This window comes from Lolium rigidum, chromosome 7 (genome assembly GCF_022539505.1).
Source record: "Lolium rigidum isolate FL_2022 chromosome 7, APGP_CSIRO_Lrig_0.1, whole genome shotgun sequence".
Lineage (NCBI taxonomy): Eukaryota > Viridiplantae > Streptophyta > Magnoliopsida > Poales > Poaceae > Lolium > Lolium rigidum.
Window position 1 is genome coordinate 313,317,095 of NC_061514.1, and position 27,116 is coordinate 313,344,210.

The window sequence follows — 27,116 nt, forward strand, 5'->3', positions numbered from 1 at the left end:
TGATGGTTGGGTTCGGATGCGATACCATTCCAATTTTACAAGTACCCCCACAATACCTGAATCTGGGTAAGGCTTAGCTGGAAACTTATGTATTTTAGTATGGGTTCCCTCTGAACAAGCATCATAGGGGTTATGCCGAGGCTGCCTCCATTGAATGTGAAATGACGTGAAGTGAGGTGAATGTCCTACCCAAGCCCTGTGCAGTTCCCGGGTTGACGGTTTGTTTTCACCGGGAGGCCAAGCTCATGGGGAGAGGTGCCTATACTAGGGTATGTAAATGAAAGGTTAAGATTGGTAGTTCGCGTCTCGCGTACGATAAATCAGGGCCGATTACCTCGACGAACTATTGCAATTGTTGTGGCACAAGTGTACAACCTCTGCAGAGTTAAACCTATTCGAATAGCCGCGTCCGCGGTTATGGACAGTTGGAAAGGCCATACTGTTCCGTCATCAGAACTTTTCCAAAAATATGAATGATGACTTGTGACTTGAATTGAAAGGTGACTTTGATTTGAATCACAACTGAGTTGTGGGAATGACACTAATGTTCCCACTTGAGTTAAGTTAGCCAAATGAAGGGGTTTTGGTTATTAAAGTGTTTACGAAATAAAACTGGCTTTATGGAAATGAAACTAGAGCTTAGAACCCCCTTATTATAGTTGATAGTATTTTACCTTAGTATTAGTTTGCGAGTACTTTAAAGTACTCATGGCTGTGTCCCTGGCTATTCAAATGGCCAGACTATGAAGGGGAGTACCAGAACCCGGAAGAAGGACAGCAGGACGTCTACGACAATTAGGACCACTCCTGACGTCGACAGTTGCCTGTGGAATAAATGGACCAAGACTGTTACTACTTCGCTTCAGCTACGTGATTTGTATTTGGATCTCTAGATCCCCTATGTTGTAATGAGACTGGATCATGTGATCCTTTATTTGTAAGACGATATTAGTATGTAATGAATGATGTGTTGTGATATCAATCTATTATGTCTCGCAAAAATAATATTCCTGGGATTGCGAGGAATGGCATAATAGGCATCTGGACTTAAAAATCCGGGTGTTGACATCACGGTTCTTCTTTTGCTGGTGTAGGAGAATTGCTGTAGCTGCGAGATCTCCGCTTGTGTCGTCATTGGCGGCAGTATGATCCTAGCGATGGTGATCATGTCATCCAAAGTCAGTTTGTTTGCATTGACCAAGCAAGTGAGCTTGTGCCGCAGCAGTCCTCCTCTCTGCAATCCACCTATAAAGGCGTGCATAGCTGTGCGGTTGTCAACGTTCTCGCACTCGTTCCTGGTTTGCAACCATCGGGTGAGGAAGCTCCTTGATGTTTCACCCTTCTTCTGGATACATGCATGTAGGTCGCTTGTCGTGGCAGGTCTCTTATAGGTGCCCCTGAAGTGTTTCTCGAAGGCGTTTTTCAGGTCGAACCAGCAAAAGATGGAGTTCTTCTCGAGGTCACTGAGCCAGATCCGGGCTGGACCTACAAGGTACAGCTGGAGCATGCGGCAGGCGATGTTAGGGGTTCCTCCGGCGAAGGTTACAACATTATAGTAATCCTCGATCCAGGTATCCAGCCTTTCGGTGCCATCATAATGCTTCAGGTTTCCGGGTAACTTGAGGTTCATCCTTGGCTTTGGTTCCTCTCGAATCATCCTGCCAAAGCACTTTGGGCTGATGTAGTCAGTTCTGTACTCGTTGAGGCGTTCCCGAGCATCGCGTGGGCCGCCGCCAGGGGTTCTTGAGCGAGAGCGAGATCTCCGACCTCCGCCTCCGCCTCCGCCTCCGCCTCCACCTCCTCCACTTGGCGGTCGTGAGGGAGACCTGCGAGGGGGCCTGTAAGATTTTTTTCTTCCGCCCTCAGATTCCCGGCGTTCTTCCCGCGGCTCGCTCCGGCTTCGGTGGCTACCTTCACCTTGGTGATAGTCGCCTCCGTCGTTCTGGCTTCGGCGGGGCTCCGGCTCGCGTCCTTCGTTCCGACTCCTCCTGGGCTCGGGCTCGCGATCATTGTTCCGGCTCCTTCTGGGCTCAGGCTCGCGATCGTTGTTCCGGCTTCGGTGGGGTTCCGGCGTACGCTCCCGGTTCCCGTTCCTCGGAGGCAACACGTTGTCGCGGATATTGATTCCACCAGCCCCATGAGGCCTAGTGTTTCCGGCTGGACTAGGGTGACGAGGGGGTGGAGGACGCGGGTACCCGTTAGGCGGAGGTGACGGGTTCCGGTACTTGTCCCTACCAGTGTACATTGCATCCTTTCCCTTCTTCGGATCTGACGGAGGCGTCTTTGACGGTATGGGGATCGGATTTGGGTGTTCTCTGGTTTTCCTTCTGCACTCCGTTGATCCGGTGCGCGATTCGTCATCGTGATGACGATTGTCGTGGGCGTCCTTCTGCGCGGTAGACACACAGTGATCCGGGTTGGATTCCAACCTACGCGAAGTATCTGCCTTGCTCTGCTGCTTCATTGCTGAGGCAACGAGCGTACGGACGTAGTCAATATCAATCTCCTCGTCCTTGTTTTTCAAGATCTCCGCAGCCTTTTTCATGTTATCCTTTGGAGTTGCGAATGGTTGTTGCTCGGTGGGAGTTGCGAAGGTGATCTTGCGGGGAGCTACAACTTCTCGTCTGATTATATCGGCCTCCTGTTGAGCTTCGTTGATCTTGTCCTCCCAGTGCTTCCGGAGTTGCTTGACTTTTTCCAGTGATTCGTCAACCTGGCGTTCTCGCTTGAGGAAATTATCCACGAAGTGCGCGGCCTCTTTCCTCTCATCCAGCATTGCTGCTGCAGTGGTGGCGAATTTTTCGGCTGTTGCCAGCATCTCCTGCCTCTTGGCTTCTAGAGCTTCCGGATCTGCTGCGTCATCAGGAGTTATAGGCTTGTTGAGGATCTCCAAATGTGCGATTGCATCCATGCCTGCCTGCTCAACCAGTTCTTCTGGGGACAGGACTTCCTTACGCGGTCTTTCCCGCGATAGCGGAGATCCTGCGTTGGACGGCTGCGGGTCGGATTGTGTATTCTCATCTTCCTCTTCCTGGTGATCCAGCGCTGCTAAGGTTGCGAGAACCTGCTTAGGAGGAGCAGATTCCGCCTCAGCTGCTTCTTCATCCTCCAACTCCTTAGTGAGGCGGTTGTATTCTTCTGTGTCCATAGTGGAGGCATCGTCGGAGATCGGGCTGAGGTTGCCCAGGATTGAATCCTCTGCTTCTCCGGCATCCTCTGGCTGTTCCGGGGCGTCGCTGTCTCCGACAACTTCTTGTTGTTCCGGAGCGTCACCGGCTCCGACAGCCTCGTCCTGCATGGGTCCAGCATCTTCCTGAAGAAGGGCGGTTCCAGCGGTATGTGCGAGGAAGTGCACGAAGTGGCACCTTTGCTTTTCTAACACCTGGGAGACCCAGGCGGATCTGCATTGGTCTTCCACCTTTGTTTCCTGCTCAGGGGCGGATTGGGTGGGTTTTGATTTTTTTTAGATCTAAGGCGGAATCTTCCTCAGGAAGTTCCTGCATTTCAGATCGGACCTTCGCGACTGCGTCCTGCTCAGCGGCGGTCGCATCAGCGTTACTTACCAGTGTGTTTCCGTCGGAATCAATGGTCTCGCCGATGAAGAGGTGTATCCCGCTGATCGGGATGATGGAGAGCTTGACGGGGTTTGTCTTAGCCGGAATCCAGCACTCATCCTCAGGGACGATCGGAAAGTTCCCAGCGTACTTGACGCGCCCCACGGCGATGGTGTCGCCGATGCCTCCGAAGGTAGAACCCTCCCGGTTCCGGCCTCCAGACGCCACAGGCCCCACGGTGGGCGCCAACTGTCGTTGCCTATTCGACGGTACTCCAAAGGAGGGATCCTCATGGAGGGGAGAAGAAGTAGGGGCCATTGGGCGGAGAGTCCTCGAGACGGTGGTACACGATTTACCCAGCTTCGGACCACCTGCACGATGGCAAGGCCTACTGCTACTTGTCTGGAATTATCTGAGCGATTTCGCGTTGTTACAATGAGTTGTGGTTGTGCCTCTAAGGCTCTCAGGATCCGGCTTATAAAGGCGCACGGATCTAGGGTTTACATGGAGAGTCCTAGCCGGATTACAAGTTGCCTACTACGGTACAATATCTTGCCGCGTACGTCAAGGATCCGTCTTCCATCTACGTCGTACTGGATCCGGGTTCCTCATGGCCTCTACGGATCCGGCTTCCTCCGAAGGTCGGTTAGTATCCAGCTTCCTGATCCTGGACTGGACTTCATCCTTAATGATCAACAGCTGAGCCGCCCGATAGGCCACATGCCACATCACCGTCTGTGGGCCATCCGGGCTTGCCGGATCTAGGCACTGTCGATGGTACATTCATGAAGTATACCCACAACACCGATGTAAGAGTTTTAGCTATTTTTAATACAAACTAGATACAAATTAAAATGAGCGAACATACTCACTAAAATACGTCTAGATATATGTAATTTTAGGACAATCTAAAAAAAATCTTATAATAGTGAACAGAGGTAGTAGACGAGATTTATTGTGAACTCTCATGCACGATCCACGTTCCCTTTTTCAGAAAGTCTCCAAAACTCGTTTTGCCTTTATAATAGCGAACAGAGGTAGTGGACCGCCAACTCGTTTAGCCCAAACGCATGAAAAAATGAAGAGAGGAGCGGCCCATTGGACCCTATAAAATCTATCGCAACCGACCAACCCTAACTCTTGCCGTTCCTATCTTCCTGGGCTCTCCGGCGAACGCCACAGCGACAAGCTTCTTCTTCGTCGATCAAGGTTCGGACTTGCTATCTTTTCCCCATCTCTACTTCTAGCTAGCTAGTGGTCGTGTTCATATTCATGCGTTGTGTCCGCGATCTCTAGAGCCTGCTCTCAGGGTAGGATTAATGGAAGCTGTTAGATCCTACGATTGTTTAGAGAGAACATTATAAGAGTTCAACGTTTTTCTTGCGGATATGACTGTTCTGTTCATCTAGAGAACTTTGTAGATATCAGTTCTTGCCTTTTCTCGATAAGAAAGGTAACCTCCGGTCTCTACATTGATTGATCCCCATAACCATCTAGAGAACTTTGTAGATATCAGTTCTTGCTTTTTCCGTAGGTCTAGGATTATTGCATAACCATTATTATTAGAAGAGAGGAACGAACGCGTATTCATCAACAAGTCCTCTCTACCGTCGGTCGTCATGCACAAGATCTGGGAAGAAGGAAAAGATTGGATCCTTGCAGGCGCTAAGAGCCTGGCAGATCTTGTTAGCTGAGTTCCCTTTCGGGGCGGCGATGTTCCGCCCCACCCCTTTTTTCCGTTTTAATTGCTCTTTCTATGTACCTGTTTGCTTCTCCTATATCAATATAACGCAAAAGCTTTTTTGCCTGTTTCAAAATTTTTTTATTAGAAATAACAAATAAGTCGAAGCCAAACAAAGTTGACTTTAGAAGGAAAAATATCCCGAGGCCGTATGCCTCGCAACAGTAACTTCACTAGCCTACCACTAACCATAAGGTAACTCTTAGCCTAAGCCTTCAAGCATGACTTGATGCTACCGAGAAACATGACTTGACGCCTCTGGATGAGACGTCGTAGTAGCCCTCCTCGCTAGGCATGGCTTGACAAATCCAGAAATGATGCAATGCGTAGCACCCTCCAATCGGATCAAACCCGATCTGGGCAGCCCATACAACTACTGGTCTCAGCGGTCCAAGAATACGATGTCCCAAACTGCCATCTACCTCGAGTCCTCGACACATGGAGCTGAAGGCCATCACCATCTCGAAGATCTAGCCACCACACCATCCACATGACAACAGCTCTGCCACCGAAGAGTCAGGTAGGTGCCCCAATTCCAAAACTCATGCGCCGCCAACAGAAGGGGCATATGCTGCCACAGTGCGCCGCACATACAACGTGTGTGGCATGCAACCGTATGGCCATCACCTAGACGTTGAAGCGAGATCAACTACCTCGAAGATGCCAGTAGATCTGAAAGACATGCAAGATCCGCCATCCTCTCATGCTCGTCCCCCTTCCTCGCTTTTGTAGCCAATCGCCACGGCGGAAAAGCTGATGCCCTGGCCGCTACACCAACATGGGAGAACTACTGGCACCTTTGCACCCTACCCTCCTGCATCACCCCAACATCATCCCATTGTTGCATCTCCTAGTGCATCAAACCAACGGAGATTAGGGTCGCTACCCGGACTTGACGTGTTGCAAACGCATAGGAAGATGCGGACAAGATCCCCCATCAATGGATCTTTTTTTTCATGAGACTGTCAGGAGATTACATAGTAACATACCTACCGCCCCCATCATAGGCGCCGGGTTGCCAACAGCGAGGAGAGAGGAAGGAAGGTGGCGGCTTGGTCGAGCAGCAGCCTCCAAAAGGGCCCACAAGGGTTCTCTCCTAGGTCGCCTGAAGGGGATGACTTAAGGAACGCCTTTATCGATAGAGGTTCTTGTTATATATATATACCTGTCGCGGAAAAAAATTGATACTTTATCTTTTGTATGCAGTATTGGTCAGCCTTTAATACTGTACTAGGAAGTAATGCGCGGCGGCACACCGCGCCTTTGGATGTTAGATTGTATAATATCTGGATTGTTGAAGTGGTGCCAACATGCTGTTGTGAAATCATTGCTGGAGTAAGCTAAAAGTGCTATTGTAGCGTCATGGTTTAAAATTATCGTAAACAGATGAAAAAACATAGTAGTATAGACAAAAAGATACCTGGTGGTCTTGACTCTTGAGGCAGTGGAAAAAATCGGATTCTATGTAGTAGTAGTACCAGTGCAGTGTAAGCTACAGTGCCCGAAGTGAATCTTTCTGTGTTTGTTCTACAACGTAAATAAAAGCTGGACGAACGCATCTGGTGTTAATCTTAGTTTGTGGTCGATACATTGTAGCAACTCTGAAGAGCGCCCTAGCTTCTCCAACATTTAGTCTTGTGAGCTGAGTTGGCATTTGCTGGTTATCGTTTCTATTTCAGTAGACAGGGTATGTCAGTTAATTGAGAACTATATATTCTCTTCAATGTACAGAACTGAGTGAACCATGTAATTTTTCCGGATCTCAAGACTTAACTTCGCAAATTTTTCCCCCAGGGTTATGTTCTGTATAAACAATTCATTTGGGAAGCTTCTCTGCTTTTCTAGATACCGCGTTCTTGTTTCTACTACCTCTGTATGTTAGAATTGTTGTCGTTTTTGTGCATTGTTCTCCAGGCTAATAAAAGGTTTTTCCGTTTATGATTTTGTACTCATTCAGACAGAATGCATCTCTTTGTGAAGAGCCCCACCGGCAGGACAATCTGCCTCAAGGTCAAACGATCAGATACCCTCCATACTGTGAAGGCAAAGATTCAGGAACAGCTGCACTGCCTTTTCTTTGACGGAGTGCAGCTAGAGGAGGACAACCTTACATTGGCTGATTATGGCATCAAGCATGAGTCCACACTCGACCTCCAAGAAAGAATGCAAATCTATGTAATGGAGACGCTGGCAGGTAGGACCATCACGCTTGAGGTTGACAGCTTGGATACCATTGACACTGTCGAGTCCAAGATTCAATATATTCAGGGATTTCCCAAGGATCGCCAGTGCCTCATCTTTGCCAATAAACAGCTGGTGGACGAGAGCACCTTGGCAGACCTCAACATTTGCAAGGACTCCACTCTTCTCCTTGTCCTCCTCCCGGCGGTCCACCACCCGGCCATCCACTACCCGGACGGTCCAGGAGATAAAATGCGCATCTTCGTGAGGGAGCTAAAAGGAAAGACCATCACGCTTCAGGTTGAGAGGACAGAAATCATCGACAATGTCAAGATGAAGATCTATCAGGTGGACGGCTGTCGTCCGGCACAGCAACGCCTCCTATTTGCCGGTCGGCAGCTGGAGAACGACCGCACCCTGGCGGACTATACGATTCGGAAGGACGATACCCTCCATTTGGTGCTCTGCCTTTGTGGTTGTTGAGATGGTCATCGGGACGTCTGACAAGTATTTTTGCAGCCCTTTTTCTCTCTACTAGTGGTGTTTTATCGGTAGAACTATTGTTACACTCGTTCCAGTGGCGTGCTATCCGGAACTATCATTCTGAATTTCTGATACGTTAATGGTATTTTTTTTAATCCGGCTTTTTCTCGCACTATGTTAGCGTTAGCTCGCTTTTTGCTATCTTGCCACACGAGTTTTGCTTAGAAGCTTGACTCCATACTACACACACACCTCACAATCGGGGCCACGTGCAATGTCTCGCAACACTCGATAAGCAATGTTCGATAGGATAGATCGCAAAAGAAGAGGGGTTACAAGGGGAATGCAAGTTATACCTAAGATATTAGGCGGTGATGAACACACAACTTGCGATGATGGCGGTGATGTCAAGAGTACGGTTGCAAGTCCGGGGTGCCGACGATGTCGTCGCTTGCTTCGTAGCTGCGGATTAGTGTCACAAACAAGGCACTCAAACCGGAACAAGCAAACATAAGTTAGCGGAAGAAATGGGTCAAAGTAGCTTGGCGGTGGTATGCCGGTGGTGGGAGGTGTCGATGCTCTTGCGGTTGCGGCGGTGGTTGCGGGGCCGCGGTGGTGTTTCCTGGTGGTTTGGGGATGGTTGCGGTGCTTGCCGGTGGTGGAGAGGGGTGGCGGTGGTCGGCGGGGGAGTTGGTGCTGTGGCACCCGGCCTGGGGCCCGGTTGACCAGCTCCTGGGCCGGCCTGGCCGGTCTGCCGCCCGTTTGACCGGGTTCTGGGCCGGCCGGGCCGGTCTGCCGCCCGGTTGGCGCCCGGTCTGCCGCCCGGTTGACCGGGTTCTGGGCTGGCCGGTCCGGTCTGCCGCCCGGTTGACCGGATTTCAACCGGATCGCGCGTTTTCTCTCTCCTGTTCTTGAGCCAAACTCGTCTAAATCGACCCAAATCGAAGGGAAACGATGGAATTGGGGGCTAAACGTTGGGGAAATAGTAAATCAAGCACAACAACATCAAATCCATGGACCAAAATCACTCAAAACGCAACGAAATCGCAGATCCGTCCAAAGGCAAATTAGGGCTATTTTTGGGGATTTTTTGGAAAATTTTTAGAGACGAAATTGGGTGGGTGGAGGGTCAAATCCGCGGAAACCAAAGGCTGCTGATACCATATGATGAGGTCTAAGACCCCGTTTGTGGCCCGATCTCGCGGTTGACCCAAGATCCGAAGGGGAAAAGGCGGGAGAGCGCGAAGAACTCGAGGAACACGAAGAACACGAGGACACACGCACGCACACCAACCCGATACAACCGATGCTTACCCTCGTGGCTCGATGGACCACGCCGAATAGAATCACCCACGGAAGAGACCGCGGTAGAATTCCGAGGTGAGAGACCGGTGTTGGAGACGGAGATCGGTGAGGGAGAGAGAGTGCACACACTAGAATCTCACTCACGAATCCAAATCATCAACAAGGGTGGCCCTGATTACAGAGGGATGAAACCCTAGGGAGACAAAGCTCAAAGTCATGTTTAAGCTATCATCTTGTCCAAAGAGCTAAGGGGGCGACCTGGGTGCTTATATAGGCATACAAGGCAGCTTGGGTCGAACAGGTAAGTGGTGGACCGACTCGGGCCGTTCCGGTCGAGTCGAACCCGCGAAATCCGGTCCAGGGGCCGGTCAACCGGACCATCCGGTCCAAACCGGACAAGGGACCGGGCGGCAACCGGAAACGTCGCAGAAGTCGTCATCGGCGCGTCGCTCGGGTGAAACCGGGGCTGCCCGGTCTGGGGCCCGGTCTGACCGGCCTGGCCGGTCTGGGGCCCGGTTGGCCGGCCCCTGGGCCGGCTGGCCCTCCTCCTCCCGCCTCTTCTTCCTCTTCCTTCTTCTTCCTTCGTCCTTGCGCCATGGGAGTTCCTACTTGTCGATGTCGGCAGCTGTAGACACCACGATGATAGGCATGAGGTAGCGTACCATTCAAGTTGGTGTTGAGATCGACCATAGAGAGGAAGGAGTTCACCTTGACATATATGGCGGGGGTTTGTGTTGTTGATCCACTTGGGGGACCATTTGGCCATGGTGTAGCGTCGACGATAGACGGGGCTGCATCATCAAGATAAAAAGCGTGAGATGCCAGTGAAGAGTCTCTGGGTCTGCCTGGCGGTTGATTGAGAAATATAGTCCGCAGTGCCTTGCACTGAAATTCGATCCGACTCAAAATCGAATGTGCTTTGTTCTGCCCCAAACCCCTCCCATTCCCAATCTTCACAGGCATTGGACTCAACATAGAGAAAGGATGAGGAGGAAGAGACAAACGTTTCTCTATTCTGGCTTCCCTTAAAAGCCTATCTTATTTTTTAAAAAAAATAAATGAAAGTAACCTCTCTATTCTCATTTCCTCTATTATCATGGGTGGAAGAACGAAAATAGACGATTCTTAAAAAAATGGAATTCGAACGTACTCCCCTTCGTTTCAGAATAATAGATGTTCAAGGTTTATTCTAAGTCAAACTTAGTGAAGTTTGCCACAATTAATAGTAAAATATGTCAGCAATACCAACAACTCAAATCTATATGGTACGGAAATTTGTCCGAATAAAACGAATTTGGTGTTTTAGATGCCTTTTTTGAAAAATTATACTTACACATATGGATGTGGGTGTTTTGGTCACCGTCCATTTTGCTTTGAGACTTGGATAAAATGAGGAGAGAGAAAGGTATCTTTTCATCTACCCAGGCGAGCGAGAATCTCGAGAAATAAATCGATGGTCCATAACACACCCACACCCATGCGTGCTAACACAAAATCCATTCTCTTTTTTTAGAAAATGTTGCTCAACATTAAATAGAAGAATGCAGTCGTCACTACTCCCAACTGGCCGCCGACCAGCCCGCAGAGACGAGGCCTCACATATTTTGATATTCACACACGTGAGAGGAACGCCCACTGCACCGCCTCGCCTAGCCGACACGGGTTGTGACCAATAACCTTCGCCTACCACCTCCCCTTCCGGCCTCTATCTTCCACCGGCGTTAGCGGTTGCTGTCAGGCGAAGCCCGTGCGGGGGTGGCAAGGTCCCCTTCCATGGAGGCGGCAAGGATTTCCCACTCTCTGGCTACGGAGGGATATTTTATGATTTGCCACACTTTTCTTGAAAGTGTCTATTATTTGCCACATGACCACCACATGTCAGTGACACATAAAATGACAAATGATAGAAGTGCAAAGAAAATTGTGGCAAATTATAAAATCTGGCGTCATTACCCTATCGATGACATCGTCGTAGGAGGCATAGGGGGATTTTATAATGTTGAGCAATGGCATAAGTTGGCCAAGCCGATGAGTTAGAAGGACTGTAGAACCCAAGCCCAATCAGCATTTTCCTTGGAGCTGCATTGCGGTCGCCGAATGCTCCGTAACCCGGTTTGGTGGTGGCGTCGGGGTCGGGCGCGGGTGGAGAAGAGAATGAGGCCTGTGGGTGGAGAAGAGACCGAGGAGCGGATAAAGGGGATACCTACGCCCAGCTGACAGCTCGTTCACCTGGTGACAAGTGATTGTATGCTCGATTTAGTAGAGTGGAGTTTTGATCAGTCAGACTCTTGAGTCTTGATGGAGGAAGAAGAACAGATCCAGCTTAGAACATTCAGTAATTCTCGCAGGCAGCCATGACGAGATCTTATTATATAGAGGATAGAGCTGTATTGAGTTCTAATCTTTTCTGTTAGGTATGAGCATTGAGCTTACCCGACACATGATACATCCATACGAATTTTACCCTCGGTATCGGCATCAGCATGGCATTGTCTACATAGTTGGTTTGCTACTTGCAGTTTGAAAGCCGACCTGACACTGAAACTGCCAGTAAACATGGAGCAATCTTGCCGTGAAAGGACTGCATTAACAAAGACGGGTATTAGCTAGCTCTAGCAAGGAGCTGTGTTTTGGATGGTCAAATTCTCTTTCCGCGCTTGATTTAACACAGGCTCATCATTCGGCTAGTCTTGAGATGGACTATAAAAAGTCATTCTCCTTTTCTTACATTGATTCGAAATTCACTGCATGGCCCTGCTGACTATATTTCTCAATCAAACAATGCCAAGGCAGATCGACTTAGGGACCCTTAATATAGTGTCTCACAGGTTTTTCAGAACAACAGGTAATAAACGCATTGACATACCGAATGATATTACTGATAGCACACCATTACTCGTCTAATAACCACGCGTATGCCTCTCAACAACCACATAGGCAGATGAACATGTCCAGCACATCTCCCTCCTCAATGTTATAGTCTGCCACCTTGCGGTGGCCCTCGAGTGACATGCCATCAAAGAAGAACCGTTGCTGTATTGGGCGAGTACCCTTCGCCTCATAGATCTTCATTGAGATACTATTGATAGTATCTGAGCTCTCTACCTTAAGAGGGATTTTCTTTGGAGCCTGCGTCGCCACGAAGATGAGCATGCTACCTCTTGTACTGGCCCGTTGGAGGACAAGGAGAATGGTGGACTCCTTGCAAATATTGAGGTCTGCCAAGGTGTCGTCATCCTTGAGCTGTTTGTTGGCAAAGATTAGGCACTGCTGCCCCTTGGGAAAGCCTTCGTTGTCTTGAATCTTGGACTTCACCTTGTCAATGGTATCTAAGCTGTCAACCTCAAGAATGATGGTCCTGCCCGCTAGCGTGTCCATTACATAGATTTGCATACTTTCTTGGAGGTCAAGCGTGGATTGATGCTCGATGCCATAATCAGCCAATGTGAGGTTGTCCTCAAGCTGCACTCCATCAAAGAAAAGGCGATGTTGTTCCTGAATCTTTGCCTTCACAGTACTGAGGGTATCTGTTTTGTTGACCTTGAGGCAGATCTTCGTGCCAGTGGGACTCTTCACAAAGAGGTGCATTCTGAACGATGACACACATATATTAGGCAAAAACTGCTTTTGTTAGGCTAAATGTAGAACAATGCGCAAAATGTCAATAATTCCAGAAGATAGTAGAGTATAAGCAAGAAGTTATCTAAAATAGTACTTCATCCGATCCATAATAAGTGTCGAGGTTTTAGTTTATATTTGTCCCCACACTTATTATGGATCAGAGGGAATAGAACCGTAGAGGCAATAACATAAATCTTCTGAATAAATACTTACTAATTTACCAAGCCAGTAAGCGTATCATGATAGTTAAGTCTTAAGAATTAAGAACAATTACATTGTTCACTCAGTTTTGCGCATTGTAGATAATTGGAAAATCTCAGTTAAAAAAGAACCCACGACAGGCAAATGGATTATCAGCTAGCAAGACTAACGTTACAGAATCCTTGATGCCAATTCGCATCTGAATGTTCCTGGCGAAACGCTTCGGGCTCGCTCTCGCCCCCCGCGCGGGCGAGAGGAGCCAACCCTAGCGCCGCCGCCCGAACCCCTTCCCCTCCCCCTCCCCTCCGCCGCCGCCGGCGCGGGCCGCCGGGCGTTGCTCGTGCGGTGCCGGCGGCGACGGCCGGCCATTCCCCGCGCGCGTGGCAAGGAGGCGCGGAGCTCGGCGCCCGCGGCGGTGCTCTTCGGCGGTCGTCGGTCCGGCGCGACTGGGTGGATTCGGTGGCGATGGCGCTGCTCCTTGGCGGCGGGGCGGCGTGGTGCGGGTAGGCGGCAGGCTGGTCGCCGGCGTGCGGCCAGCAAGGTCGTCTCGGCCCAGATCTGGACCAGTTTGGGCCCAATCTGGGCTTGGACGGGCTGCCCTATGCGCGCTGTGGTCGTTCCCTGGAGGTGGCGGAGGTGCGTCGGCGGGGTTAGGTGGTGGCGGCACTGCCGCCGGCCTGCTGCAGCGCGGCGGCGGAGACTTCACGGGCCAGTTTGGGCCCGGCCGGGCCAGCTCGGGCCTGGTGTGTCTCTGCTACTACGTCCGGTCGGCTACCGCGAAGGCGGTGGAGGTAGTGCCCTCCCGCACGGCTGCGGTGCTGCTGCCCCTTACCTGCTGTCCCTCTCCCTCCTCTAGGCCTCGCGATGGTGTCCGCAGTGAGACGGCGAAGTTGTAGTCAAGACCGTGGTGGCGCATGCTGCTGGGCGACATGTTGGGTGGGCTCTTTGGATCGTTCAGGGTGGTGGTGGTTGGGGTTAGGAGAAATCCTTGCCGGCTCGTTCGGCTCCGATGCGGTGACGCCTGCGGGTGCCATCCTTCCTTCCTGAAGGGCATCGGGTGTACCTCCTTCACCACCCCCGCCGCGTACCGGGGGAAACCCTAGGACTTGTCCGGGCAGCAGCGGCGCCATCGTCGCTTTCCTTGTTGGAGGTGCTGCTTGGTATGGGGGCGATCCAGAGTGCGAGGAGCGTGGTGGGACATGTCCGGAGGGCGCAACGGTGGCGACTCGTCTTCGTTTTTCCGTCGAGCTGCCGATGACAGCATTTGTTTCTCTTTTCTTTCTTTTTGTGTCTTTTCTTTTGGGCTTGGTTGTGCTGCGGCCCTAGCATGCTCATTGTATCGTGTGGTTGCTATATTAATATAGCGGGGCGAAAGCCTATTTCGAGGAGACTAACGTTACAGAAGCTAGTGAAATGTTCAGAGTTGCTACAATGTATAGTTAATTGAAAAAAAAGAATATGCTGCCCTTAATTTCCACCACTAACTTAAATTAATGAAAGATGATTTCTTCCATATTTTATTTAGGCCATAGAACAATACATAAATCCCCAATAGTTCTACCAGTTAGTAGATCTTCAAAGGTTAACCAATACACTTAATGATTTTGGGCTATCTTCGTTTATATATTTTTTTCTTTTATGTATATACAAAATATCTAATCTGTTGGATTATGTGGAAGGGCCACACAACAAGAACTCATATCTCTATACTACTATACTCCATCGTTCTGTAGGTGAACAAATTTACCCGCAGTAAAGAAGATGAACAATTTAACATTCTGAATCGAACCAACCCTAAGATCTAACAAATCATATGAGATGAACCACGCCATAAACTCATATCTATACTACTATACTCAGTTGTTCTGTAGGTGAACAAATTTAGTAATTTACCCACAATAAAGAAGATGAACAAGTGTAACATTCTGAATCGAACCAACCCTAAGATCTAACAAATCATATGAGATGAGCCACGCCATAAACTCTAAGAGGCAACCCTCCATAATAATCCTACCTGACACCGTCACTAGGCTATAGAGATCAGCCATCAGCGAACACCATGATAGGAATGCGACTACTAGTTAGCAGTAGAGATAGGCAAGAAAAGCAGTTCCGTACGTACCTCGAAGTGGACGAAGATACTAGGATCAGTGTGGGTGTTCTTGCCTCCGCCGTGGAGCGCAGGTAGATCGGAAGGCGAAGTGTTAGGGCTGGGGATATACGGGATTTATAGGCTCCGATCTGCTGCAAGTGAGATGGTGCCGACTGCTGAGCGACCAGAGCAGGCTGGCTCTTCGGTCTTGCACTTCCCAGGCCCATTCCAAGGGGGTTGTTTGGACTCTGTATAACGATCTCAGAATTTCTTTTTTTTTATCTTTAAAAACCAAAAATCTATCGGCTTCTTTTCCGACATTAAAAACTCCCGATAACTCTCATTTTCCTCTTTCATTTTGTTCTGTAATTTGTAGCATAAATAATAAGACTTCATTTCTCAACTGAACTAGCTATCCTACACCCTTGAAAAATAGGCATAAATAGTAAGACTCTTTGTTTTGATGTTATTTAATCAATAAAGTGTTGCATTCCTATAAAAAAAAGCTATTTGAAGATCTGAATAAATACAACTCGCTTTAATATTCATCTTGCTACCCCCTCCTCGTCCTATTGTTGAGCATTAGCCCGCTAGTTTCTTTGCCTACTAATTTGCTATCCGTCGCCACTACCGGTGGAGGGGCGTCCGACCACCTCTTTCTCCATTTCGGCCATGTATCATTTCCTCTTTGTTGGGTCATGTTCATGCATCTAGTGGGGCCTCTCCTTATCTTCACGTGGCTGCTTCTGGTAAACCATGTCAAAAATTCCATAATACATCTCTCTTTTCACACATTAAAAACTACCCAAAACTACCCAAAACTATCACTTTCACATTTTGTTTTTCACACAAACAAGTTGATATGAAAAATAATGAACTTCCTTCGAGATATTTAGATCTTTTTTGCGAGCTCGACGTAGTTTCATACTTCCGGCGTCCTCATCTGTCCTCTATATCACCATTGTGGTGATGGAACACATTGAATCCTCCTCGAAATAGGCTTTCGCCCCGCTATATTAATATAGCACAACACCGATACAACATAGGATCCATTGCTGGGGCAAACAGCACAAAGCAAGCCCAAAAGAAAACACAAAAGAAAGAAAAGAGAAACTAATGCCGAAAGGGACGGATCAACGAAAACGGAGATGCCTCGCAACTGCTGCGCCCGCCGGATAATTCCCACCACGCTCCTAGCACTCTGAAGTTCCGTGTACCAAGCTACACCTTCAAGAAGGGGTGCGGCGACGCTGCTGCCCGGACTGGTCCTAGGGTTTCCCCCGGTACACGCAAGGACGAGGAAACAGGGCTTCACCCAACGCCCTCCAGGAAGGAAGAATGGCGCCCGCGGGCGTCACCGCGTCGGTGCCGGCAAAGCCGACAGGGATTTCTCCCGACCCTCGCAACCTCGCCTTGGACACTCCATTGTGCTCCACCACACTCGCCACCCACCACTATGCGCCACCACAGCCTTGCAAGCACCACCGCCGTCTCACCGTGACCAACAAAGCGGGGTCATCACGAACAGGACGAGCCAGCCGGGAGCGGGAGACAGCACGCCAGCAGCCACGCCGGAGGTACCACCTCCACCGCCACCTGCGGACACCGACCGGACGCGGCGACCGGAACACACCAGGCCCACCTGGCCCGGCCGAGCCCGAGCGGGCTCGTGAAGTTCCTGTCTATGCGCTGCAGTGTACGCGCCGCCGACGTCGCCGCCCCGAGCTCCGGCCTTCTCTCCGTCCGCCTAGAGGAGCACCACGGGGCAGGGAGCCAGCCCGCCCGGACCCAGATGGGGCCCGAAGGGCCCAGATCTGGGCCAGGCAGGAGGAGTCCCGAGCCATCGCGCCGACCCACGGCCAAGGAGCCCTGCCGCCGCCTCGTTGCCACCCGCCGCCGCACCGCCTGGGAGGGAGCGCCGCCGCTGGATCCCCGCCGACCTGGGCGCACCGCCGCCAGCCTGCCAGCCCCGCCTGGAGAGGAAGCGCCGGGTAAGAAAGGGCCACCGCCGCCGGCACCGCCCGGGCTTTGCCCGGCGGCTTCCGCCGGCGGCAGCGGTGGGGGAGGACGGGGAAGGACGGGGGAGGAGTGCTAGGGATGGCGTCCTGGAGTCGCCCGCGGGGGAGCGACCCGAGGACGAGGAGTCTGTTTTCGACCCGGTCTCCTCGAAAAAAAAAAGAAAAAAAAAGAAAAAAAAAAGAACACATTGAATCTACAATGAACAAAATTAGTCCTGCATGTTAACTTTGATGTCCTACTTTGTATATGATGTTCATTTATTTGGATATGTTAACTTGTAAACCGCTTTTCATGAAATGAAACGTACTTGCCACCATTTTGGTCATCTATGCCGTGTTATATATGTCCATTTTTTGTTTGCAATGTGTTTTCTCAGCAGTTGGGATGCTCCGTGGCAGTGACAGCTAGAGCTGCACTGCTAGCCGGGTTCTTGTAATATCCCTGTTTTAGCTAAACCTAAATTAGATTTTGTTTGTGCATCATAAATATTATATAATTTTCCTAAGGAAAATGCATAAAGGAAATAATTTGAAACCCTAATGTATCCAAATCTGTATATACTTTGATACTTTCAAAATGCCTCCAATTTGCAAAACAAAAATATGTGGAGCTTGGTTTCTTTTACAAGCTCCCTGAACTTTTACTCAAGTTTCGAAACTAAGTTTGAGTTGCTAAATCTTGTAAAAAGGGTGTTGTTTTTGAGTTTCCAGAAAACCCTGTAGTCCAGGAGGTCAATTGAAAAAATGCACTTTATCTTCTACCTTGGTCACGGAAGCAGCTGTGTGGAGCTCCCTGGTCACACGCCACCTCCTTCTTGCCGCCTTGAGGCTAGGAGACGTCCTTCCATTCCCTTGCGCTCGCCACGACCACCTCCACACTCTCCCCAACTCGGTCTCTCTCTCTCTCTCTCTCTCTCTCTCTCTCTCTCTCTCTCTCTCTCTCTCTCTCTCTCTCTCTCTCTCTCTCTCTCTCTCTCTCTCTCTCTCTCTCTCTCTCTCGCGACACAAACAAGACCTAACCCTAGTCCCCACTGTCGTCTTCCATCTCCGCCGCTTGGCCATCCCCAAGCCCCGCCGATGTGCCCCGAAGCACCGCCTCGCCACCACGAGTCTCATGTTTGAAGGAATCGATGGCGCTCTTCCCCAATCGACGACAACGAGACCGTCCGCCCCAAGTCTGGCCGCCAGCAACCAATGTCGATCTTGTCTCTCCGGCCTCCTTCAAGCTCTCCGACGTCTCTATCGCGCTCAGGGTGAGCTGCCGGTTGATACGTCTCCGACGTATCGATAATTTCTTATGTTCCATGCCACATTATTGATGTTATCTACATGTTTTATGCACATTTTATGTCATATTCGTGCATTTTCTGGAACTAACCTATTAACAAGATGCCGAAGTGCCGATTCTGCTGTTTTCCTGCTCGTTTTTGGTTTCAGAAATCCTAGTAACGAAATATTCTCGGAATTGGACGAAATCAACGCCCAGGGTCCTATTTTTCCACGAAGCTTCCAGAAGTCCGAAGGAGAGACGAAGTGGGGCCACGAGGCGCCCAAACCCTAGGGCGGCGCGGCCTGTCCCTTGGCCGCGCCGACACTGTGGTGTGGGGCCCTCGTGTGGCCCCCGACCTGCCCTTCCGCCTACTTAAAGCCTCCGTGACGAAACCCCCGGTACCGAGAGCCACGATACGAGAAAACATGCCGAGACGCCGCCGCCGCCGATCCCATCTCGGGGGATCCGAGGAGATCGCCTCCGGCACCTCTGCCGGAGAGGGGAATCATCTCCCGGAGGACTCTACACCGCCATGGTCGCCTCCGGAGTGATGAGTGAGTAGTCTACCCCTGGACTATGGGTCCATAGCAGTAGCTAGATGGTTGTCTTCTCCCCATTGTGCTATCATTGTTGGATCTTGTGAGCTGCCTAACATGATCAAGATCATCTATACTGTAATTCTATATGTTGCGTTTGTTGGGATCCGATGAATAGAGAAATACTTGTTATGTTGATTATCAAAGTTATATCTACGTGTTGTTTATGATCTTGCATGCTTTCCGTTACTAGTAGATGCTCTGGCCAAGTAGATGCTTGTAACTCCAAGAGGGAATACTTATGCTCGATAGTGGGTTCATGCCGCATTGACACAGGACGATGACGAGAAAGTTCTAAGGTTGTGTTGTGCTTGTTGCCACTAGGGATAAAACATTGATGCTATGTCTAAGGATGTAGTTGTTGATTACATTACGCACCATACTTAATGCAATTGTCTGTTGCTTTGCAACTTAATGCTTGGAGGGGTTCGGATGATAACTCGAAGGTGGACTTTTTAGGCATAGATGCGGTTGGATGGCGGTCTATGTACTTTGTCGTAATGCCCAATTAAATCTCACTATAATCATCATGATATGTATGTGCATGGTCATGCTCTCTTTATTTGTCAATTGCCCAAGCTGTAATTTGTTCACCCAACATGCTTGTTCGTCTTATGGGAGAGACACCTCTAGTGAGCTGTGGACCCCGGTCCAATTCTCTTTCTTGAAATACAATCTACTTGCAATACTTGTTCTACTTGTTTTCTGCAAACAATCATCTTCCACACAATACGGTTAACCCTTTGTTACAGCAAGCCGGTGAGATTGACAACCTCACCTGTTTCGTTGGGGCAAAGTACTTTGGTTGTGTTGTGCGGGTTCCACGTTGGCGCCGGAATCTCCGGTGTTGCGCCGCACTACATCCCGCCGCCATCAACCTTCAACGTGCTTCTTGGCTCCTACTGGTTCGATAAACCTTGGTTTCTTACTGAGGGAAAACCTGCTGCTATACGACATCATACCTTCCTCTTGGGGTTCCCAACGAACGTGTGAGTTACACGCCATCAAGCAGTTTTTCTGGCGCCGCTGCCGGGGAGATCAAGACACGCTGCAAGGGGAGTCTCCACTTCTCAATCTCTTTACTTTGTTTTTGTCTTGCTTTATTTTATTTACTACTTTGTTTGCTGCACTAAATCAAAATACAAAAAAATTAGTTGCTAGTTTTACTTTATTTGCTATCTTGTTTGCTATATCAAAAACACAAAAAAATTAGTTTACTTGCATTTACTTTATCTAGTTTGCTTTATTTACTGTTGCTAAAATGGCCAACGCTGAAAATACTAAGTTGTGTGACTTCACAACCACAAATAATAATGATTTCTTATGCACACCTATTGCTCCACCTGCTACTACAGCAGAATTCTTTGAAATTAAACCTGCTTTACTGAATCTTGTTATGCGAGAGCAATTTTCTGGTGTTAGTTCTGATGATGCTGTTGCCCATCTTAATAATTTTGTTGAACTATGTGAAATGCAAAAATATAAAGATGTAGATGGTGATATTATTAAACTAAAATTGTTCCCTTTCTCATTAAGAGGAAGAGCTAAAGATTGGTTGCTATCTCTCGCCTAAGAATAGTATTGATTCATGGACTAAATGCAAGGATGCTTTTATTGGTAGATATTATCCCCCTGCTAAAATTATATCTTTGAGGAGTAGCATAATGAATTTTAAACAATTAGATACTGAACATGTTGCTCAAGCTTGGGAAAGAATGAAATCTCTGGTTAAAAATTGCCCAACTCATGGATCGACTACTTGGATGATCATCCAAACCTTCTATGCAGGACTAAATTTTTCTTCACGGAATTTATTGGATTCAGCTGCTGGAGGTACCTTTATGTCCATCACTCTTGGTGAAGCAACAAAGCTTCTTGATAATATGATGATCAACTACTCTGAATGGCACACGGAAAGAGCTCCACAAGGTAAGAAGGTAAATTCTGTCGAAGAAACCTCTTCCTTGAGTGATAAGATTGATGCTATTATATCTATGCTTGTGAATGATAGGACTAATATTGATCCTAATAATGTTCCGTTAGCGTCATTAGTTGCTCAAAAAGAATATGTTGATGTGAATTTCATTAAAAATAACAATCACAATGATTCTAGGCCATACCCTGTTAATGGTAATTCTTATGGTAGATATGCTTCATCTAATGAAGAAAAGATGCTAGAAATTGAAAGATCCACTAAGAGCTTTATGCAATCACAATATGAGCAAAATAAATTGTTTACTAAAACTATGAATGAGCAATCTACCTTGTTGAAGAATATAGGGAATCAACTTGAAAATTTGAATAGAGAGATCTCGGGTTGCAAACTAAACTTGCTAATGCTGAAACCCGAATCTCATACATGTCTCGCATCACAATCTTCTTTAATTAATAAAATGGCTGCTAAACCTGAGGATTTAGATGATAAAATTACCACTACAGCAAATGCCATTCAAGTTAGAATTAATGAGAATATAAGATTAATGGCTGAACTGCGTGCTAGGTGGGATAGAGAAGAAAATGAAAAACTAGCTAAAGAGAAGAATATAGCTAAAGTTTGGACTATTACCACCACTAGTAATGCTAATGCTACACATGTTGCTGCACCTCCTACTAATACTAATAAAAGAATTGGTGTTAGCAATGTTTCCACTTCTAATGCAAAGCGTGAGAAACTGCCCGAAACCGCTAAAACCGCTGAAACTGCTCGTGATAAAGTCGCTGAAATTTTTTCCAACATTGGGGATGATGATCCCATTGCTTTAGATTATAATGGTTTGAATTTTGATGATTGCCACATCTCTGAAGTTATAAAGTTCTTGCAAAAACTTGCTAAAAGTCCTAATGCTAGTGCTATAAATTTGGCTTTCACGCATCATATTACAAATGCTCTCATAAAAGCTAGAGAAGAGAAATTAGAGCGTGAAGCCTCTATTCCTAGAAAGCTAGAGGATGGTTGGGAGCCCATCATTAAGATGAAGGTTAAAGATTTTGATTGTAATGCTTTATGTGATCTTGGTGCAAGTATTTCTGTTATGCCTAAGAAAATTTATGATATGCTTGACTTGCCACCGCTGAAAAATTGTTATTTGGATGTTAATCTTGCTGATCATTCTACAAAGAAACCTTTGGGTAAAGTTGATAATGTTCGCATTACCGTTAACAATAACCTTGTTCCCGTTGATTTTGTTGTCTTGGATATTGAATGCAATGCATCTTGTCCCATTATATTGGGAAGACCTTTTCTTCGAACTGTTGGTGCTATCATTGATATGAAGGAAGGTAATATAAAATATCAATTTCCTCTCAAGAAAGGTATGGAACACTTTCCTAGAAAGAGAATGAAGTACTCTTTTGATTCTATTATGAGAACAAATTATGATGTTGACACTTCGTCTCTTGATAATACTTGATACACACTTTCTGCGCCTAGCTGAAAGGCGTTAAAGAAAAGCGCTTATGGGAGACAACCCATGTTTTTACCTACAGTACTTTGTTTTTATTTTGTGTCTTGGAAGTTGTTTACTACTGTAGCAACCTCTCCTTATCTTAGTTTTGTGTTTTGTTGTGCCAAGTTAAGCCGTTGATAGAAAAGTAAGTACTAGATTTGGATTACTGCGCAGTTCCAGATTTCTTTGCTGTCACGAATCTGGGTCCACCTCTCTGTAGGTAACTCAGAAAATTATGCCAATTTACGTGCATGATCCTCAGATATGTACGCAACTTTCATTCAATTTGAGCATTTTCATTTGAGCAAGTCTGGTGCCATTTTAAAATTCGTCAATACGAACTGTTCTGTTTTGACAGATTCTGCCTTTTATTTCGCATTGCCTCTTTTGCTATGTTAGATGAATTTCTTTGATCCACTAATGTCCAGTAGCATTATGCAATGTCCAGAAGTGTTAAGAATGATTGTGTCACCTCTGAATATGTCAATTTATATTGTGCACTAACCCTCTAATGAGTTGTTTCGAGTTTGGTGTGGAGGAAGTTTTCAAGGATCAAGAGAGGAGTATGATGCAACATGATCAAGGAGAGTGAAAGCTCTAAGCTTGGGGATGCCCCGGTGGTTCACCCCTGCATATATTAAGAAGACTCAAGCTGTCTAAGCTTGGGGATGCCCAAGGCATCCCCTTCTTCATCGACAACATTATCAGGTTCCTCCCCTGAAACTATATTTTTATTCCATCACATCTTATGTGCTTTTTCTTGGAGCGTCGGTTTGTTTTTGTTTTTTGTTTTGTTTGAATAAAATGGATCCTAGCATTCACTTTATGGGAGAGAGACACGCTCCGCTGTAGCATATGGACAAGTATGTCCTTGGTTTCTACTCATAGTATTCATGGCGAAGTTTCTCCTTCGTTAAATTGTTATATGGTTGGAATTGGAAAATGATACATGTAGTAATTGCTATAAATGTCTTGGGTAATGTGATACTTGGCAATTGTTGTGCTCATGATTAAGCTCTTGCATCATATGCTTTGCACCCATTAATGAAGAAATACATAGAGCATGCTAAAATCTGGTTTGCATATTTGGTTTCTCTAAGGTCTAGATAATTTCTAGTATTGAGTTTGAACAACAAGGAAGACGATGTAGATTCTTATAATGTTTTCAATATGTCTTTTATGTGAGTTTTGCTGCACCGGTTCATCCTTGTGTTTGTTTCAAATAAACCTTGCTAGCCTAAACCTTGTATCGAGAGGGAATACTTCTCATGCATCCAAAATACTTGAGCCAACCACTATGCCATTTGTGTCCACCATACCTACCTACTACATGGTATTTTCCGCCATTCCAAAGTAAATTGCTTGAGTGCTACCTTTAAAATTCATTCATTCACCTTTGCAATATATAGCTCATGGGACAAATAGCTTAAAAACTATTGTGGTATTGAATATGTAATTATGCACTTTATCTCTTATTAAGTTGCTTGTTGTGCGATAACCATGTTTACTGGGGACGCCATCAACTATTCATTGTTGAATTTCATGTGAGTTGCTATGCATGTCCGTCTTGTCTGAAGTAAGAGAGATCTACCACCTTATGGTTAAGCATGCATATGTTAGAGAAGAACATTGGGCCGCTAACTAAAGCCATGATCCATGGTGGAAGTTTCAGTTTTGGACATATATCCTCAATCTCAAATGAGAAAATTATTAATTGTTGTCACATGCTTATGCATAAAAGAGGAGTCCATTATCTCGTTGTCTATGTTGTCCCGGTATGGATGTCTAAGTTGAAGAATAATCAATAGCGAGAAATCCAAATGCGAGCTTTCTCCTTAGACCTTTGTACAAAGCGGCATAGAGGTACCCCTTTGTGACACTTGGTAAAAACATATGCATTGTGATGATCCGGTAGTCCAAGCTAATTAGGACAAGGTGCGGGCACTATTGGTACACTATGCATGAGGCTTGCAACTTATAAGATATAATTTACATGATGCATATGCTTTATTACTACCGTTGACAAAATTGTTTCATGTTTTCAAAATCAAAGCTCTAGCACAAATATAGCAATCGATGCTTTTCCTCTATGAGGACCATTCTTTTACCTTTCAATGTTGAGTCAGTTCACCTATTTCTCTCCACCTCAAGAAGCAAACACTTGTGTGAACTATGCATTGATTCCTACATACTTGCTTATTGCACTTATTATATTACTCTATGTTGACAATATCCATGAGATATACATGTTACAAGTTGAAAGCAACCGCTGAAACTTAATCTTCTTTTGTGTTGCTTCAATGCTTTTACTTTGAATTATTGCTTTATGAGTTAACTCTTATGCAAGACTTATTGATGCTTGTCTTGAAGTGCTATTCATGAAAAGTCTTTGCTTTATGATTCACTTGTTTACTCATGTCATATATATTGTTTTGATCGCTGCATTCACTACATATGCTTTACAAATAGTATGATCAAGATTATGATGGCATGTCACTCCGAAATTATCTGTGTTATCGTTTTACCTCGCTCGGGACGAGCGTAACTAAGCTTGGGGATGCTGATACGTCTCCGACGTATCGATAATTTCTTATGTTCCATGCCACATTATTGATGTTATCTACATGTTTTATGCACACTTTATGTCATATTCGTGCATTTTCTCGGAACTAACCTATTAACAAGATGCCGAAGTGCCGCTTGTCGTTTTCTGCTGTTTTTGGTTTCAGAAATCCTAGTAACGAAATATTCTCGGAATTGGACGAAATCAACGCCCGTGGGCCTATTTTTCCACGAAGCTTCCGTAAGTCCGAAGGAGAGACGAAGTGGGGCCACGAGGCGCCCAAACCCTAGGGCGGCGCGGCCTGCCCTTGGCCGCGCCGACCCGTGGTGTGGGGCCCTCGTGTGGCCCCTCGACCTGCCCTTCCGCCTACTTAAAGCCTCCGTGACGAAACCCCCGAGCACCGAGAGCCACGATACGAGAAAACCTACCGAGACGCCGCCACCGCCGATCCCATCTCGGGGATCCAGAGATCGCTCTCCGCACCCTCGCCGGAGAGGGGAATCATCTCCCGGAGGACTCTACACCGCCATGGTCGCCTCCGGAGTGATGAGTGAGTAGTCTACCCCTGGACTATGGGTCCATAGCAGTAGCTAGATGGTTGTCTTCTCCCCATTGTGCTATCATTGTTGGATCTTGTGAGCTGCCTAACATGATCAAGATCATCTATCTCGTAATTCTATATGTTGCGTTTGTTGGGATCCGATGAATAGAGAATACTTGTTATGTTGATTATCAAAGTTATATCTACGTGTTGTTTATGATCTTGCATGCTCTCCGTTACTAGTAGATGCTCCGGCCAAGTAGATGCTTGTAACTCCAAGAGGGAGTACTTATGCTCGATAGTGGGTTCATGCCTCGCATTGACACCGGGACAAGTGACGTAAAGTTCTAAGGTTGTGTTGTGCTGTTGCCACTAGGGATAAAACATTGATGCTATGTCTAAGGATGTAGTTGTTGATTACATTACGCACCATACTTAATGCAATTGTCTCGTTGCTTTGCAACTTAATACCGGAGGGGGTTCGGATGATAACCTCGAAGGTGGACTTTTTAGGCATAGATGCAGCTTGGATGGCGGTCTATGTACTTTGTCGTAATGCCCAATTAAATCTCACTATACTCATCATGATATGTATGTGCATGGTCATGCTCTCTTTATTTGTCAATTGCCCAACCGTAATTTGTTCACCCAACATGCTGTTCGTCTTATGGGAGAGACACCTCTAGTGAACTCGTGGACCCCGGTCCAATTCTCTTTACTCGAAATACAATCTACTGCAATACTTGTTCTACTCGTTTTCTCGCAAACAATCATCTTCCACACAATACGGTTAATCCTTTGTTACAAGCAAGCCGGTGAGATTGACAACCTCACTGTTTCGTTGGGGCAAAGTACTTTGGTTGTGTTGTGCAGGTTCCACGTTGGCGCCGGAATCTCCGGTGTTGCGCCGCACTACATCCCGCCGCCATCAACCTTCAACGTGCTTCTTGGCTCCTACCTGGTTCGATAAACCTTGGTTTCTTACCGAGGGAAAACTTGCTCGCCATACGACATCATACCTTCCTCTTGGGGTTCCCAACGAACGTGTGAGTTACACGCCATCACCGGTCCTCCGAGGGCCTCTCGCCTCCGTCCCTCCTCCTCCTCGTAGCGCTCCCGCGACATGCACCTGTCCGCGTTGCCGTCCCCCATTGCAATATCAATGTATGTAGGGAACATAGGGTAGTTGTCATCATCGTCTTCTTCTTCATTGTCTTCCATCATAATCCATCTTTCTCCCTGCTTGCTCCAACAATTATAGCTAGGTATGAAACCGGACCAAAGCAGGGTGGGCGTGAAGGATTTTTTAGGAAGAGTAATACTTCTTATTATGACAGTATACGTACACCACTCGAAGGAGATATGCCCAAGAGGCAATAATAAAAATGGTTATTATATATCTTTATGTTTATGATAAATGTTTATATATCATGCTATAATTGTATTAACCGAAACATTAGTACATGTGTGATATGTAGACAACAAAGATTCCCTAGTATGCCTC

General features: G+C 47.1%; 2 protein-coding genes across 2 annotated transcripts in view; one reads left to right on the forward strand and one right to left on the reverse strand.

Annotated features, from left to right (window-relative positions):
• Positions 1 to 7,959, forward strand: part of LOC124676493 (polyubiquitin-like) — a 65,114-nt gene extending 57,155 nt beyond the window's left edge. The window contains exon 3 of the mRNA XM_047212540.1: positions 7,257 to 7,959. Coding sequence (XP_047068496.1) covers positions 7,257 to 7,959 — 703 coding nt within the window. The remainder of the gene's footprint in view (positions 1 to 7,256) is intronic.
• Positions 7,960 to 12,105: 4,146 nt separating this feature from the next.
• LOC124673172 (polyubiquitin-like) overlaps positions 12,106 to 27,116 on the reverse strand; it is a 128,143-nt gene continuing 113,132 nt past the window's right edge. The window contains exon 6 of the mRNA XM_047209297.1: positions 12,106 to 12,662. Coding sequence (XP_047065253.1) covers positions 12,187 to 12,662 — 476 coding nt within the window. The 3' untranslated portion in view covers positions 12,106 to 12,186. The remainder of the gene's footprint in view (positions 12,663 to 27,116) is intronic.